This window comes from Anolis carolinensis, chromosome 1 (assembly GCF_035594765.1).
Source record: "Anolis carolinensis isolate JA03-04 chromosome 1, rAnoCar3.1.pri, whole genome shotgun sequence".
Lineage (NCBI taxonomy): Eukaryota > Metazoa > Chordata > Lepidosauria > Squamata > Dactyloidae > Anolis > Anolis carolinensis.
The window spans coordinates 262,037,507-262,051,812 of record NC_085841.1 but is presented as its reverse complement, the minus strand read 5'-3'; the positions used below and the strand labels follow the sequence as shown (position 1 = coordinate 262,051,812).

Here is a 14,306-nt window from a genome sequence, read left to right as displayed (position 1 = left end):
GGTGGTCTATGGACAATGCTGACTCTTCAGCTTAGAAATGGAAATGAATACCAACCCCCCAGAGTTGGACACAACTAGGTTTAATGTCAGGGGAAAACCTTTTACCTTTACCTTTAAATGTAATAAACTTTGTATTGGAAGAAACCATGTTTGGTAAATACTGTACTACAATTTCTTTATGGAAAGGGTCTTTTGTTTGTAAGACCACTTGTCTAACAAAAATTTTAAAAGACTGCTTGACCAAATAATGACAGTCAATGATAGCAAAAGTGTACTTACTTTAAAAAAAAGTTTATTTATACAATACATGTTAAGCAGAAAGCACAAGTCAAATAAAGATGGTTAAAGATATGTTTTCTAAAAGCTTTCAAGATAACATACACTTATTGTAGAGTTCACATATACATATTTCTGCACACACACAAAATCCACGTATTTGGTGGAGAAAGCAACAGGCTTTTAAATAAGGAGCAGTGTGCCCCTTACAAGGCACTGACATGCCACAATTGGTCAAATATCCCTCACTTGTTATCCAATTCCTTTGCCCATTTCTTCTTCCTTCTGCCAGAGAGGGACAGCTATAGGAATTCAAGGCACTCATTCCAGTGCTACCAGCCCAGAGAACATTCTGGAAAAGAACAATGCGTATCTCCAGGACTGTTCCTGGGCAGTCAGTGTGCATCCCTAACCAAAGATGTGAAGTAAGCTAACAGGAAATCTGAAATCTTATGTGTTCCAGTTTGAGATGGGTCTGTGTTACCTTGTTATACAGAGGTATTAGAATATGAAAGCTACCTTAAGAGATGCCAACACACATGGGCATTGTTTCAGAGGGTTTTTAAAACCTCTGTATATTAGTGTTAGCTTAGTACTTCTCTGGAGGAACGGTGTGACATACCATCATGGAAACCACCACTCCAACAGATTTTAGCAAAAATTCACAGTATAACAATTTTCCCTTATAAGAACATGGCTCATCCACTAACTGGCAGCAGATTATGATGCATTAAGAGAATTCAGTAAAATAGCTTAGTTTAAAATAGGGACCCACAGTTAACACCGCTTGTTCTTGAAGAATGGGATGGTTCACATTGAAACTCAAAGCTTCCCTCATAATACCGTCTAGATTAAAAAGCTTGATATTGCACTGTTATATTATACTCCAGCTGTCAATTCTCATTCCAAAGACTTATGAAACTGTAAATAAAGTAAACTTAGCCATTTTGTGCAGTCTTCAGCACTGCATCCGAGTAGTTGGAATTTGCAAAACCTTCATTACAACTACAGTAGCCTAAGCACAGTGGAATTTCTGCCCAGCTGCCTTCCTTATACAGTACAGAAACGGATTGTCCTGTCTTCAATCTTCACACTTTGAGTTTCTTCTTCTGGTCGAAGTAGGCATCAAATCGTGCGAGTGCATAGTCCTAAATGAGAAAGTATTACACTTCAGCATACTGAGCTACCCCCTCAAACTTCTCAGATTACAGTACATTTTTTGCATAAACCTATAGCAGAGTCTCATTTAACCGAACTGCGCTCATCCAACATTCTGTATCATCCAACGCCTGCCCAGATCCACAGCTGTTTCTCACACAGCGGACCTCTCCATGTGCCAAGCGCCCGCTGAGAGAAGTGAGACGCGGCCAGGAAAAACTTTTCCCATTGGGCATTGTGTCCGGCCTGCACCAGCCACATCTCACCCCTCCCGGCGAGTGCCTGGTGCGCATTCCTGCCTCATTGGGTCGAGACGCGACTGGTGCAAGCCAGGCACTTTGCCAGATGGGAAAAATCTGTACCGGCTGCATCTTGCCCCTCCTGGCGGGCTGCCTAGAGAAACAGCCAGCCAGGCATGGCCTGCCAATGAGATCACGCACTCCTGCGGCTGGAAGGGACCCCAATGGCCATCCAATCAACCTTATTCTTCCAGGCAGGAACCCAATCACATTGGCTCTAATTCAGCTTACAGTAGGGTGCTAGAGTTGGAAGGGACTCAATACGCAAGCAGCTAAAGGAAACCATGGGATCGATACAATGTTTAAATGTCTTAATGCTTCATGTTTTATGGTTATGCTGATGCTTTGTATAGGTTTTAATGATGTAATTTATGGCTACATGTGATTGCTTTGAGACTTGTAATGTTCTTTTATATGGATGTGAGGCATTGAATCTTTGCCACTTACTAATCCCCCCAGCGGTGAGAAAAGCGGTAAATAAATGAATAAATAAATAAATAAATAAGGGACCCCCCAAAGGTCATCCAAGTTGACCCTATTCTGCCAGGCAGGGACACAAACCCTAGAGTTGGAAGGGATCCCAAAGACCATCCAGTCGACCTTATTCTGCCAGGAAGGGACATAGTCACATTGGCTCTAGTTCAGGCATGCTGCTTTATTATACTACATATCTCCATATCTGACTCTGGCTTTTCCTTAATCCCTCCTTATTATCTAACATTTTCACTTATCCAATGTTTTGCCAGCCCGTTTATATTGGCTAATGAGAGCCTACTGTATTTTGCACAGAATAGTGTTAGAAAAGGTTACACCAAGTCAGTTCTCTTCTTCCTTGGGACCTTTTTTTTTTTTTTTTTTTTACAAATAAAACAAAGTAATGTCAACTTAGCTGTTTTTCATATATTAAATCTTACCCAATAGCAACTACTCCAATAGGATTGTGAGGAATAATAACATTTATATTCCTATATTAACCATTAGCATTACTATAAGCCTGGCATATGACTCAGCTTTAAAACACACACGGATGAAAGTTGTTTCTCTGAAAGGTATTCCCAAGTAGAAATACCTAGAAATTGCACTGGGATCTGAGTATTTGTGGGAAAATGGCCATATATACAAATTGCATTTAGCCTCTTTGTTGTTTTAGGTTTATCTGCTATAAATGTGGCTTTGTCTGCTACTGAAATGTAGATCCTGAGATCCTTCCCAAAACTGAAACTTGGCTAAAATTGTTCCCCAGCATTTAGGGTCCAGTAAAATACATGAAATAAAATAACTGCTGGGCACACAAACACTTATTTAAAGATAGCATTTTCAAAGACATACCATGTATCCAAACTCAATTGAGGATATCTTTGCTTGTATAATGGACCACAGACCCCAGAAAAAATGTGATGCAAGGGCAAACCTGTCAACAACAACAACAAAAAAATACACATTTCTACATGTTTCAATTTCAAATTCTCTTTTGCCTCTTTACTAGAATGGCCAAAACTAGACAAGATGTGCCCCCCTCCCCACTTCTCAAGAATCTCTGTTTGTAGTTGTTGCTATGGTAAAAAAGAGGCATTTCCCCTTTAAATTTGCTATACTTCTTATAGAGGCCTCCCCAAATGGTAATTTCTGCTTCAGAACAAGGCACATAGTGAAAATAAATCTTGTTAGATCTTTCTAAGATTTTATGTACTATTATATACCCTAACCAAAAATGAAAATTCAGCATTTTATACCATATGCGGAACTAAATTTGGTATTTTCAAAATAAAGACAAAGATTACCTATTTACTTCCGTTAGCATTTCTTCTTCTATTTTTGACTTATCTTCATTGCTCAGGTTTTCAAACCCACTTTGAGATGCAGCTAGGTAAGTGGAGATGAAATGGAGCTAAAAGAGACAAAATTGCAACTTAGTTTTGGTGCGGGTATCAAATTAGTACCAACGTACCTCAATTAACAAAGCCAGATAAAGGAGCTCCTTTTTACACAGTTGTTTATCACCCTTCCAGCCTCTTCCCCCCTCCTTATACTCTTGTCTCCCTGGAAATTTCTTAGCAGCATAGGAGGAATGGTAAAAGACAGCTAAAGGGCCGCTTGAGTTGAGAAAAAATACAATTCTATTCCAGCCAACTATGGTTGGTGCTTGTATCTACCTATAACAGACAAGGTAAGCACCAGCTGCCTCCATGTTTTGTACAATGTGAAAATCTTCAATCACAATATTCATTTTCAGATTATCGGCCCTAACAGAATTTTGCACTTTGGATTCGCTTTGAAAAAATCTTGTGAAGGGTCCCTGATTTACGTAATATTACTAAGTGATTGTTGTCAATTTCCACTCCACTCTGTCATCAATGGCACTGTACAGGTCTCACATACTCAGGGCTATGGCTTTATTATTTGAGTCTACCTGTAATGGGGACTTCCTTTCTCCTACTACCTTCTACCTTCCCATGTGATTAGGTACATAATTATTAGAGATGTGTGCAAAAAATTTTCCTTCGTTTTCTTTGTGCTACCGTTTCGACCGTTCGTCTACAAAATGAATGACAACATTTTTGTAGGAAATGAGAGGTGACATGAAAATGAAAGCCACACAGTCATTGTGTTTGCTTTCGTTTTCCTTTTGTTTTGGCCCCATAACAATAAGCAGTTACTGACAGAGGGCTGCTTTGCCATTACATGTGTATCAATTGGCATTAATAATAATATTAATAACAATAGTTATTCTGGGACCCTAATCTGAGTCTGGGAGAGAGCTGCTTCCCCATGACAGCTGATGCATGCCAATGGGTAATAATAACAACAACAACAACACCATCACTCTGGGGAAGACCCAAACATTTTAAAAGTTGGTGGGCTAAAAGGGGTCGAATTGCCCTCAGTGTGTAGCGATCTTCACCCTTCTAGCCCAAAAGCAAAGTGTTAAAAGCATCTCAGGGACACCAGATTTCAGTGCTCCTCTGCAGTAAGTTATATAAAGTGCTGGCATTGAAACTGCAAAGTGTAGAGTAGCCATAATCTACACAAGAAAGCATACATTATTAAGGTATGAAGTTAAAATTGAAGATACAGAAAGCTATGAAAAAACAACTATTCTAGGAATAAAATATTGAAAGCTTGAATTTCAAATTTAAAGACAAAAGGAAGCCTACCTGTTGTTTCCTGGATGGATACTTCAAAGAGTTTGCTTTAAAAAATGGGTATTTTTCATAGACATAGTCGTACATCCATTCACAGAAGTGATTTCCAATATCAAACCCTCTGGAAGAATAATAAAAATGTAGGAAATACTTTTAAGGTTACAAACCAAGTCTGGTTCCTAGTTTCAAGTTGCTATTATTACCCCTTACTAATTTGCAATATCAAGTAACAGATTATTATCATTATCATTATTAACAACAATAACTTTATTCTTATATCCCACCACCATCTCCTCGAAGGGATTCGGGCAGCTTACATAGGGATCAAGCCCAGCATAAGCAAGGATTGCAAGGTAAAACACAATTTAAAAAATATAACAAATAAACAATATACTGTAATTAAAACAAGAAAGTAAAAACACCATAAAATACATAATCATGGACAACACTAGTGAGTAAGAAATGTTATGCTACCTACATGAAACCCTGCATAGAATTAAGAAAAATCAGTGTTAAGCTTAAGTAACAGAATTTTGCAAGCTCTATCACCGATACATATCAAAGTCCTTAGTGAAATATTTTATCTGACATCTTTTAGTTGCAGGTGAAGGATTTTGCAAATGGCAGATTGCACAGTGTTTGTAAGTACAGGCAGTCTCCAAATTACAAACAAGATAGGTTCTGTAGGTTTGTTCTTAAGTTGAATTTGCACGTAAGTCAGAACAGGTACATTTTTAAAATGTAACTCCAACCAAATATAAATATAGAAGCTTTGGATAGCATAGGGAAGGGTTAACACCCCCCCCCCCCCCCCGTGGTGTTTGTTTTTCTGTCTGTGCTCCTCTTTAGAAGTTTTCACTTCACTTTCTGTCTCGGTGATAATTGGATTTTGAAAAATATGGCTTGTTGTGGAAACAAGTATGGGTGATAAAGCTTCAGTTGAGACACCTTTTCCTCATAATAACTCTTACAAGAGTGAATTTCTCTTCCTAGGGGTAGATTTCTCTCACTTCCTGCTATCTTACTCCCGTTCTTAACGAGTACTTTGTAAGTTGGATGTTTGCAACTCAGGGACTGTCTGTACTGAAGAAATGGAATAGTTCATCCTTCCTCAACCTACAGTTCTCTACAGATACTACATCTTCCATCGTATTTGACTATTAGTGATGCTGTTTGAAGCTAACTAGAGTTAATTGAAATCTGTGGAGAATGATGATCAGAAATGAGCAGTTTCATGGCTTCACAATCTAAATATTGAAACTTCAGTACAATTTAAAGGTTCAGCCTGGCTTTTCTGTGTCTCTAATCAGTCAGTATTTTCCCAGTGTTTACACAGTTCACTAGTACTTCTTTTAACGCAGACAAAGAGCCTTGAAAGATTGACACATTCTACATATCTGTTTCAGTTGTGGCACATAAACAGCAGCAACAGACAAGGGTTTTTTTCTCCCACCCTGGACATTTCACAGGTATATATACTCTCCACTTGCCCCACTCCTAACAGAACCTCTAAAGATGCCAGCCATAGAAGCAGGCAAAACATTAGGAGAGAATACTCCTGGAAAATGGTCAAACAGCCCTAAAAACTCACAGCAATTCAGTGATTCAGGACATTAATGCCTTAAACAACACATCAGCAGCTTTGTTCTAATGCTTTCCCAACAGAAAACGGCCTGGCTTCATTTTGAGCCAGATAAGCTACCTACATAATTCCTTGCAACCATGGGACTCAGTTTTCAAGTATGTGAAAACATCAAAATCATGTAGAAGTATGTAAATTCCCAAGACAACAAAGCTGCCTGCTGTTACATTGGAGCTGTCACTAAAGTTGTGACTGCATTAAAATTTTAGGCATCAATCCTTAAACGAATAAAAGCAGTTTGTGGATTAGTCTGTTTATGCCACTTTGTTTTAATGCTGTTTACAACCACAATGTACTTTAGAAGATCCTCCAGGCAGTGAAAACACACTTGCCAATTGACAGGTTTTGGTATGTGTTATTTCTACTGCACAAATACTACATGGGAACTAATTTAGTACTATTGAGAGAACAAGTTAGAAGAAAATAGAATCATAGAATAGTAGAGTTGGAAGAGACCTCATGGGCCATCCAGTCCAACCCCCTGCTAAGAAGCAGGAAATCGCATTCAAAGCACCCCTGACAGATGGCCATCCAGCCTCTGTTTAAAAGCCTCCAAAGAAGGAGCCTCTACCACGGCCCGGGGGAGAGAGTTCCACTGTCGAACAGCCCTCACAGTGAGGAAGTTCTTCCTGATGTTCAGGTGGAATCTCCTTTCCTGTAGTTTGAAGCCATTGTTCCGTGTCCTAGTCTGCAGGGCAGCAGAAAACAAGCTTGCTCCCTCCCATAGATATGCTATAAGCCAGATTTCTCTCCACATTTTACTGATGAGACACCAGCAGGCTAATTTTTAGTTTCTGCATATATTACATGTACAAGTGAAGAGACCCATTCTTCCCACCTTATACTCCTTTCCAATATTTAATGAAGTAGTCTGTCTTCAAACATTACACACAGATATTGAGTTGATCCACTATTTTACCAGACTTGGGCAAACACTAATGACTCAAAAAAGGCAGAAATAAATATAAGAGATGCAATTAAGAAAAATTAAATGTTCACTAATCTTACATTTCTCCTGATTTAAAGCCAGCAGAAAGGCTGAGCATTTACCTGTAATTGTAGCTGCTGTATTCAAAGTCAATAAGCATGAGCTTTTGCTTCTCTGAGTCTTCTCTACCTTCGAGAAGCAAAATATTTCCTGGTAGAGGGAAGAAAGGGACAGTAATAAAAACTCCCAAATGCCTCAATTTATTTCATGGGTGACATTTCAGTAAGTACGCATTAGGTCACGACACTAATGAGTCCCAAATATTATTATGGACTCCAAAGTATCCATTATCATAAAAACAACCACCATGACATGAAATGGGTTGCATGCAGGGAGGATTTGTTTACTACAAACACTCCAGGGAAAGCAACAATGATGTGATGATGCCTTTGATTAAAGGTTGAGCAGGGTTACAATGATGATTCTGATAAAATCCAAATTATTTTCCTCTTGATCTTGATATACAACATGAATGAAGATATGACATGGGTTTCTGCAATAACTCTGCAACCCTGTGCACTGCAGCATTAAGATCCTCCCCATTCTTCTTTGGGAGGCCTACCATAAATTATGAACTGCAGTCTACTTTAAACTAGAAACGTCCTCATTCACACCAATGGTTATACTTTGTAAGACACTACCTTTCATTCTTAACAAGGTTTTGAAAAAAAAAGTTGCAAAATGAAAACACACGTTATCATACCTTCTTGACAGTCATTATGGCAAAACACAACTGGAGAGGAAGTAGCTTCCAGTAATGACCTGGAAAAGAAAAGTTAAGGATTGAACCAAATAGCAATTTCATCAGTTTTCATTCTTCGAAACAGAATCAAGCAATAAAAAGGATTTCACTGAAAGTGAAATCAAAAAATCCTAACAGCTGGTAAACTGGCTGGGATTTCTGGGAGTTGTAGGCCAAAACACCTTTTCTTTGAGAACCTCCATTATTCTGTTTTTATATTTCTCTCTTTATAGACAAGTTGGTTGAGAGTTCTGTAACCACTATAGTGTGGGGGCAAATTAAAACTGGGTGCTTCAATGGATCCAAATGGGCAAGAGGCTTTACAGCAGGAGCAGGCAAACACACAAATCTCCAAGGCTGTTTTTCTGCTTGCAATCCCTCCACACCTTTTTTTCTGGCCAAAACCCAATGGTTACCTTCTCTTGCAAGCTGACAAAAGCTTTTAAATGGGTTATAAAACTGTTTAATATCAAAACATACTATTTTATCTGGAAATAAACATGATTTCTGTTGCAATCTGGGTGTTCTGTATGGCCCCTGAAAAGTCCTGGGGCAAAAAAATTGATCCTCAAAGTCACACAGTAACCCATCTCTGTTCTATACATAAAGCATGCTGCAAAACCAATCTGAAATATCCTAAGTAATCCTGAATTCTCAAAGGGACAGGAATTCCTTTGGAATCTCTACATGTTGCTTAGTACTATATTTTTCCCAACTTAACAGTGAGAAATTGTTGATCATCTGCAACTCAAGCATATCCTTGAATGTCCATAGGTACTTTTATCTAAATATACAACTATTTGTAAGAGTTCATATTAAAATACAGATAAAGAAAATCCATATAGGATTTTTACTTTCAGATTTATATTCGAAAATACCTACTATTCATCCCATAATAACATTTTGAATCTAAGTCAGGTAAATTGTTAAGAGCTAAAACCATACCGTAGTGTTTTCAATTCTTGAGGCAGGTTGTAACTGAGAATCTTGTTCAGTTTCCTAATGCGGGACTCCCTGGTAAACTTGATTCTCATCACTTGATTTAAGTACCTGAATAAAGAAATTTTAATGCAGTTAAAAATCCTAAACCACTCTACAAATGCATATCTCTCTTACAACCACTCCAAAATATCCTGAAGAGGAAAAAAATCAGTTTACTTACTTCTCCATAGTTCCGAAGAGCCACTTAGGTTCTTTATTAAATGGCATTTTCATCCCATGAAATCTTGCCATTTTCTCAGCTATTTCCGCTGATATATCAGGCAGACTTAATTCTTCAGTATCTAGTTTCCTACTCTGAAATGCATGTAACACAGTGGAAATTAATCATAAGATTATACAGTATTATACAAAAATTCAAACCATCAGATTCATTGTCAAAACAGCAGGATTCTTGTGACTGAAGCAATTTACACTGACTTTGTTTTAATGCTATAATTTGCCACCTTAAAAGCGAGATTTTCCTCTACTGGGCAGAATACACCATGGTTCATTCTATTAACTCCAATTGGGGAACAGTGCTTGGGATGGGGAATATTTTTAACCCACACACTTCCAGATGCCTGTACTACTCCTTCAAATGGAAACAGAAAATGATGTGTTTCATTTTCAGACAATTCAGGCTTTTGGGGGGGGGTGGGGGTCATAGCGATGCAGTCATGTTTGCCGTTAAGCAATCTTGGTGGGAGGTAAATAACTTCTGAATTTTTAAAAGAATCCTTTTGGGATATGGGAGTTTGTAAGATGTCCTGAAAGGAGTCAAAGCTGTGGGTGCATGCAGCTCACACGTTGTAGTTTCTGAATATCTGAATTAGAGTTAGTACCGTGAAATTTTTTAATCCAAGAATAATTACCATATAATCAAATCAAACCATAAAATGAAGTTACAGAATGCTATTGCTACACATTGGCACATACTTTATTTGCACATCTGTAATTTTTTTTTGTAATCTGCACAGAGAGCGGTTACAACTACCATTGCCACACTAATAACGGGCACTCACAGGAATGAATTCCTCCAGACGGCCTTGTGGAAAGATTCCATAGAGCTTTGGTCCAAGAGCTCTTTCAGCAAGAATGGCAAACATAACACTCTCCAAAACTACCGCTTCTGCCCCCTAAAGAGAACAAGAAACATGAGACTGGGACACATATAATTTTTAATATATAACATAGTAATACATTTTACATTTCTAAATAAAAATAGTCAGGTTGCTAGAATCAGTTACATAATCTTATGCTATTAAACTACCAAGACACCATAGTTATTGTCTCCTTGAAAGCTTGTTCATTATCTTTCTGAAGGTGGCATTCAACAGACAAGACTGTTAAGTTCCAGTAGCAATTTCTATGATATACCTGCACCAATTTCCTTGGAAATTATGAAATAATGAAAAATCCTATTTGTGGGCTATTCAGTTTTTACATTTGAACCCATAACCAACGTAAGTAAACATGCTCTCCATACTGTAAGTTAATCAACATGAGAAAAAATGGCCTTTTAAAATACAACTCTAGGTATCCAAACTTCTAGACGAACTCACAGTATACTCCACTTTTGGGACTGTGTGCAATATTACTGACAAAAACACTGCAGCAAACAGAGCAAAGGGAAGTAAGGCTAGAATCCAGGCTATATTCTTCATCATTTGTTACCTGGTAGCAGACATTACATTGTGCTTATAAGCATAGGAGAAAATGAAAGAAGGACACAACATCAGTGCCTTTGTAATTACTTATTACTGACTCAAATTGGTTGAAGAACATGCTTTAGGCAATCCAAGATTAACTGTGTTAATCTTTAACTTCAGTGTTATTAGTCTCATTTTAAATGGAGATTTCAAGATTATTCCTTCTGTTTTACTTTGGCATCTACAAGCAATTTCTACTGGCTCAAGGTCTGTAACTAATTTTATGTAGGAAAAACAAGATGACTTACAGAAAACACAAACATGTGTGAAGGAGGAATATACAAGTTCTTGGAATAAAATGGGCTACTGTAAAACCATTTGAGTACCTATGATCATGCTACTGTTCTGAAGACGAATCTTGTGTTTGCGTTATGAGATTGCATAGTTCATTAGACCCTCCACATTTGTGTGTTTGACTTTCGTGGATTTGATTATTCATGGATTTGATTAACATGAGAACATGCCTCTACGAATCTATAGGTTTTTCAGCACTATTCTACAGCCAACTTCCCTAAGTAAAAACATTGTTTTTTAAATTTATTTTTCCATTTTTGCAGCGGTCCTGCACCCCTAACCTCACTCAGTATGGAGGTCACTACTAGCTGTTTCTGATGGTATAATTCTGATGCAACCTCTCCCCCTCAGAAATTTTTCTCTCTGAGTAACAGTAACAGTGATTCCTTACCTCTTATTTCCAAAATCTCTCTACTACATGAGAGATACTGATGACATTCCAGTAGGAATTCAATCTATATTTACGGCATATAAGATGACTTTTTAACCCAGGAAAATGTTGGGGGTTGGCTTATACACCAGGTGCTGAAACTTCCGAGCTGGACTGAGAGTCAGGGAGTCAGCAGGGGAAATGGGAAGAAAGCCCTTCTCCCGCCCAGCTCATTTGCGAGGCAATGTAGGATGTCATGGGAGGCAAAACACATGGCGGGACCTCATAAGACCCACACAGGAGCAGATGTAGTTTAAGAACATCTGGAGGGCCATAAATTCCTCCTTCCTGGTGGGTTTTCTGGGGGAGGGGGGACAGCTCCAAGAAAATACAGATTGCCTTTTTCCTTGCCCTTCAGGCCCCGGGCATGCACCCGCGTACATGTGAGCCGCTGCCTCAGAAGGAGCTGAGGAGGCTTGGCTTGTTCAGAGCGGTTGTCTCCTCCTTGCAGCCAGCGGAACTTGTGCTGCTAGCAGGGTGGACATCAAGGACCTCCTTTCCTCTCCTCTCCAGGTGAAGCGACAACTTGGCCCTTGAAAGGCAAGCGTGGTCTTGGAGAGGCTGAAAAAGCACAACACCCCAACGCAGGGTCCGGGGAAGCTCCTGCCTTCAGTGGGTAATTTCTTCCAAGGGCAGAGAGTCTGCGAGCCGAGAAAGGAATGGGGCATGAGGCTTAGGCGCCGCTGCCACCCAACTTCTCTTCAGGCAAAAGCAAAGAGCTGGCACGCTTCCTTTTCTCCCTCTACACTGTCAAATTCGTGTGGCTGGACACTGCTTGAACTGCCTTTGGCTCCATGCAGTGGGATCCTGGGAATTATAGTTTTACCAAGTCTTTCACCGCCTCTGCCAAAGAGCAGTAGTGTCCCAACAAATCCCAGGATTTGGTAGATTACTTTAGTCTACAACAGCAGTTCTCAAACTGTGTTTTGTGGAACTCTTAGGACTCCGTGAAGCACAGTCAGGGGCTCAGTGGGTCCCCTTGTATTTCTTTCTTTCACACTACAAACAAGATGTGTGCATAGAAATTTGTTCATGTTTTTTTTCCAACTAGTTCTGACAAACATTCTCCATCCATCTGCCTCTGGCACAGCCTGTCTGTCAAATTTTAAAATACAATGTGGCCCCTATGACCAAAAGTTTATTGGGGATCCATGATAAACTTTTATTTTTAAAAAGGGCTCCACAGCTTTAAAAGTTTGAGAACCCCTGGACTACAAAATAGGGTGACTTCAAATGCGACTATGGCTCTACATGATAGATTAAGAATCACTTCAAATGGGAACACCACTGACTGTTTCTAGCTTTTACCTGAACATCCCACAAAGCAACACTACAAAAAACCCACATAGGCTCACTTCTAACAAAGAATCACAACTTAATGAGCTACATCAATGAGACTTAACACATTATTCAAATCCCCCGATGATTTCAACAGGCCTAATTAGCTATAGCCTGGGCAACTATATTACAATTTGGGCAACTATATTACAATTTGGGCAACGAACTGTACTTCTCTCCCAGGCATTTGCACTATGATTGTACTTGCTCACAGAACCATAACCTCCAAATTACTTATGTACATTCCACATAAGAAAGAAACAAAGGGATCAGACCTTGCAAGAAACTCGGATGTTAACCCCATTACAAGAATTAACACCAGCCACAACTTCAAGGAAATGTAGGAAATGTCCTTCTGCATTCCAGATGGAAAGGTATGCATGCTTTGAGAAGCTGATAGAAAGGAGTTATATTTAATCTGATACTCCTGATTTGGAGAAATGAGTATCACGTTGAAGTTAATAAGAAACAGGCTTGGGAACATATTAGCCAAGAGAAACTTTCCCAGGAGGGACTTAGACAGAACCAAACTGCTCAATTACCCTTGTTGGCATAATAGGTATTACGGTAATCTGACTTCAAGCATTTTTTAGTATTGTGATTACCTATCAAGATATCAACTGCACATATATTGCGTGCCTGATGAAGAATGTTTAAAACAATAATACTTACTTGTAAATCATTTTCCTTTTGAGCCTGTCCAGATCCTCCTTTGTTACAGGACCTCTATGAATGAGAAAAATCAGTATTTACAATGAGAAGTTGAAGACCAACATCACCATCTTGCAGACACCGCAATAAGGAGTTAGAAAAGCCAACTGTACATAGAACTATTTACTGGACATTGATCTGAAAGTGCCAGACATTTCAACACAACTTTTTTCTCATTCCAAAAAAGACATAATTTCAAATGTTTTAAAAAGTATGTGCCATTGAATCAATATTCTTGCCTATAATGACAGAACCAAGATCTCAAGCCTGAGATGGCCTTACCTGCATGGCTGCAGCAGGTAGGAACTAAACATCTATTGAACACAGAAGCACCCAGATTTGGGACAGAAAAATGAAGTTTTAGTATAAACCAGCTTTTTTATAGAGATATAAAATCAGCAAGACACCAACATAGTGGAAGCATGTAATATAGAAAATCTGGTTTAATAATATTGTATCAAATCTTTAAAAAAGATCTGTAACAGCAATAGTGTAAGCCATTTTGTGATAAAACTTAAATCACTTATCAAAGGAAAATAAGCAAAAACAAAACATAATCAGTTCCATATTTAGAGGATTGCAGTGTGCTTTTTTA

General features: G+C 38.7%; 1 protein-coding gene across 1 annotated transcript in view; it reads right to left on the bottom strand.

The window, feature by feature from the left end:
• Positions 1-275: 275 nt before the first annotated feature.
• chka (choline kinase alpha) overlaps positions 276-14,306 on the bottom strand; it is a 28,893-nt gene continuing 14,862 nt past the window's right edge. The window contains exons 3-12 of the mRNA XM_003214845.4: positions 13,673-13,726; positions 10,252-10,365; positions 9,411-9,544; positions 9,194-9,298; positions 8,210-8,268; positions 7,569-7,656; positions 4,889-4,997; positions 3,515-3,621; positions 3,063-3,144; positions 276-1,424 (exon numbers count right to left, since the gene is read on the bottom strand). Coding sequence (XP_003214893.1) covers positions 1,365-1,424; positions 3,063-3,144; positions 3,515-3,621; positions 4,889-4,997; positions 7,569-7,656; positions 8,210-8,268; positions 9,194-9,298; positions 9,411-9,544; positions 10,252-10,365; positions 13,673-13,726 — 912 coding nt within the window. The 3' untranslated portion in view covers positions 276-1,364. The remainder of the gene's footprint in view (positions 1,425-3,062; positions 3,145-3,514; positions 3,622-4,888; positions 4,998-7,568; positions 7,657-8,209; positions 8,269-9,193; positions 9,299-9,410; positions 9,545-10,251; positions 10,366-13,672; positions 13,727-14,306) is intronic.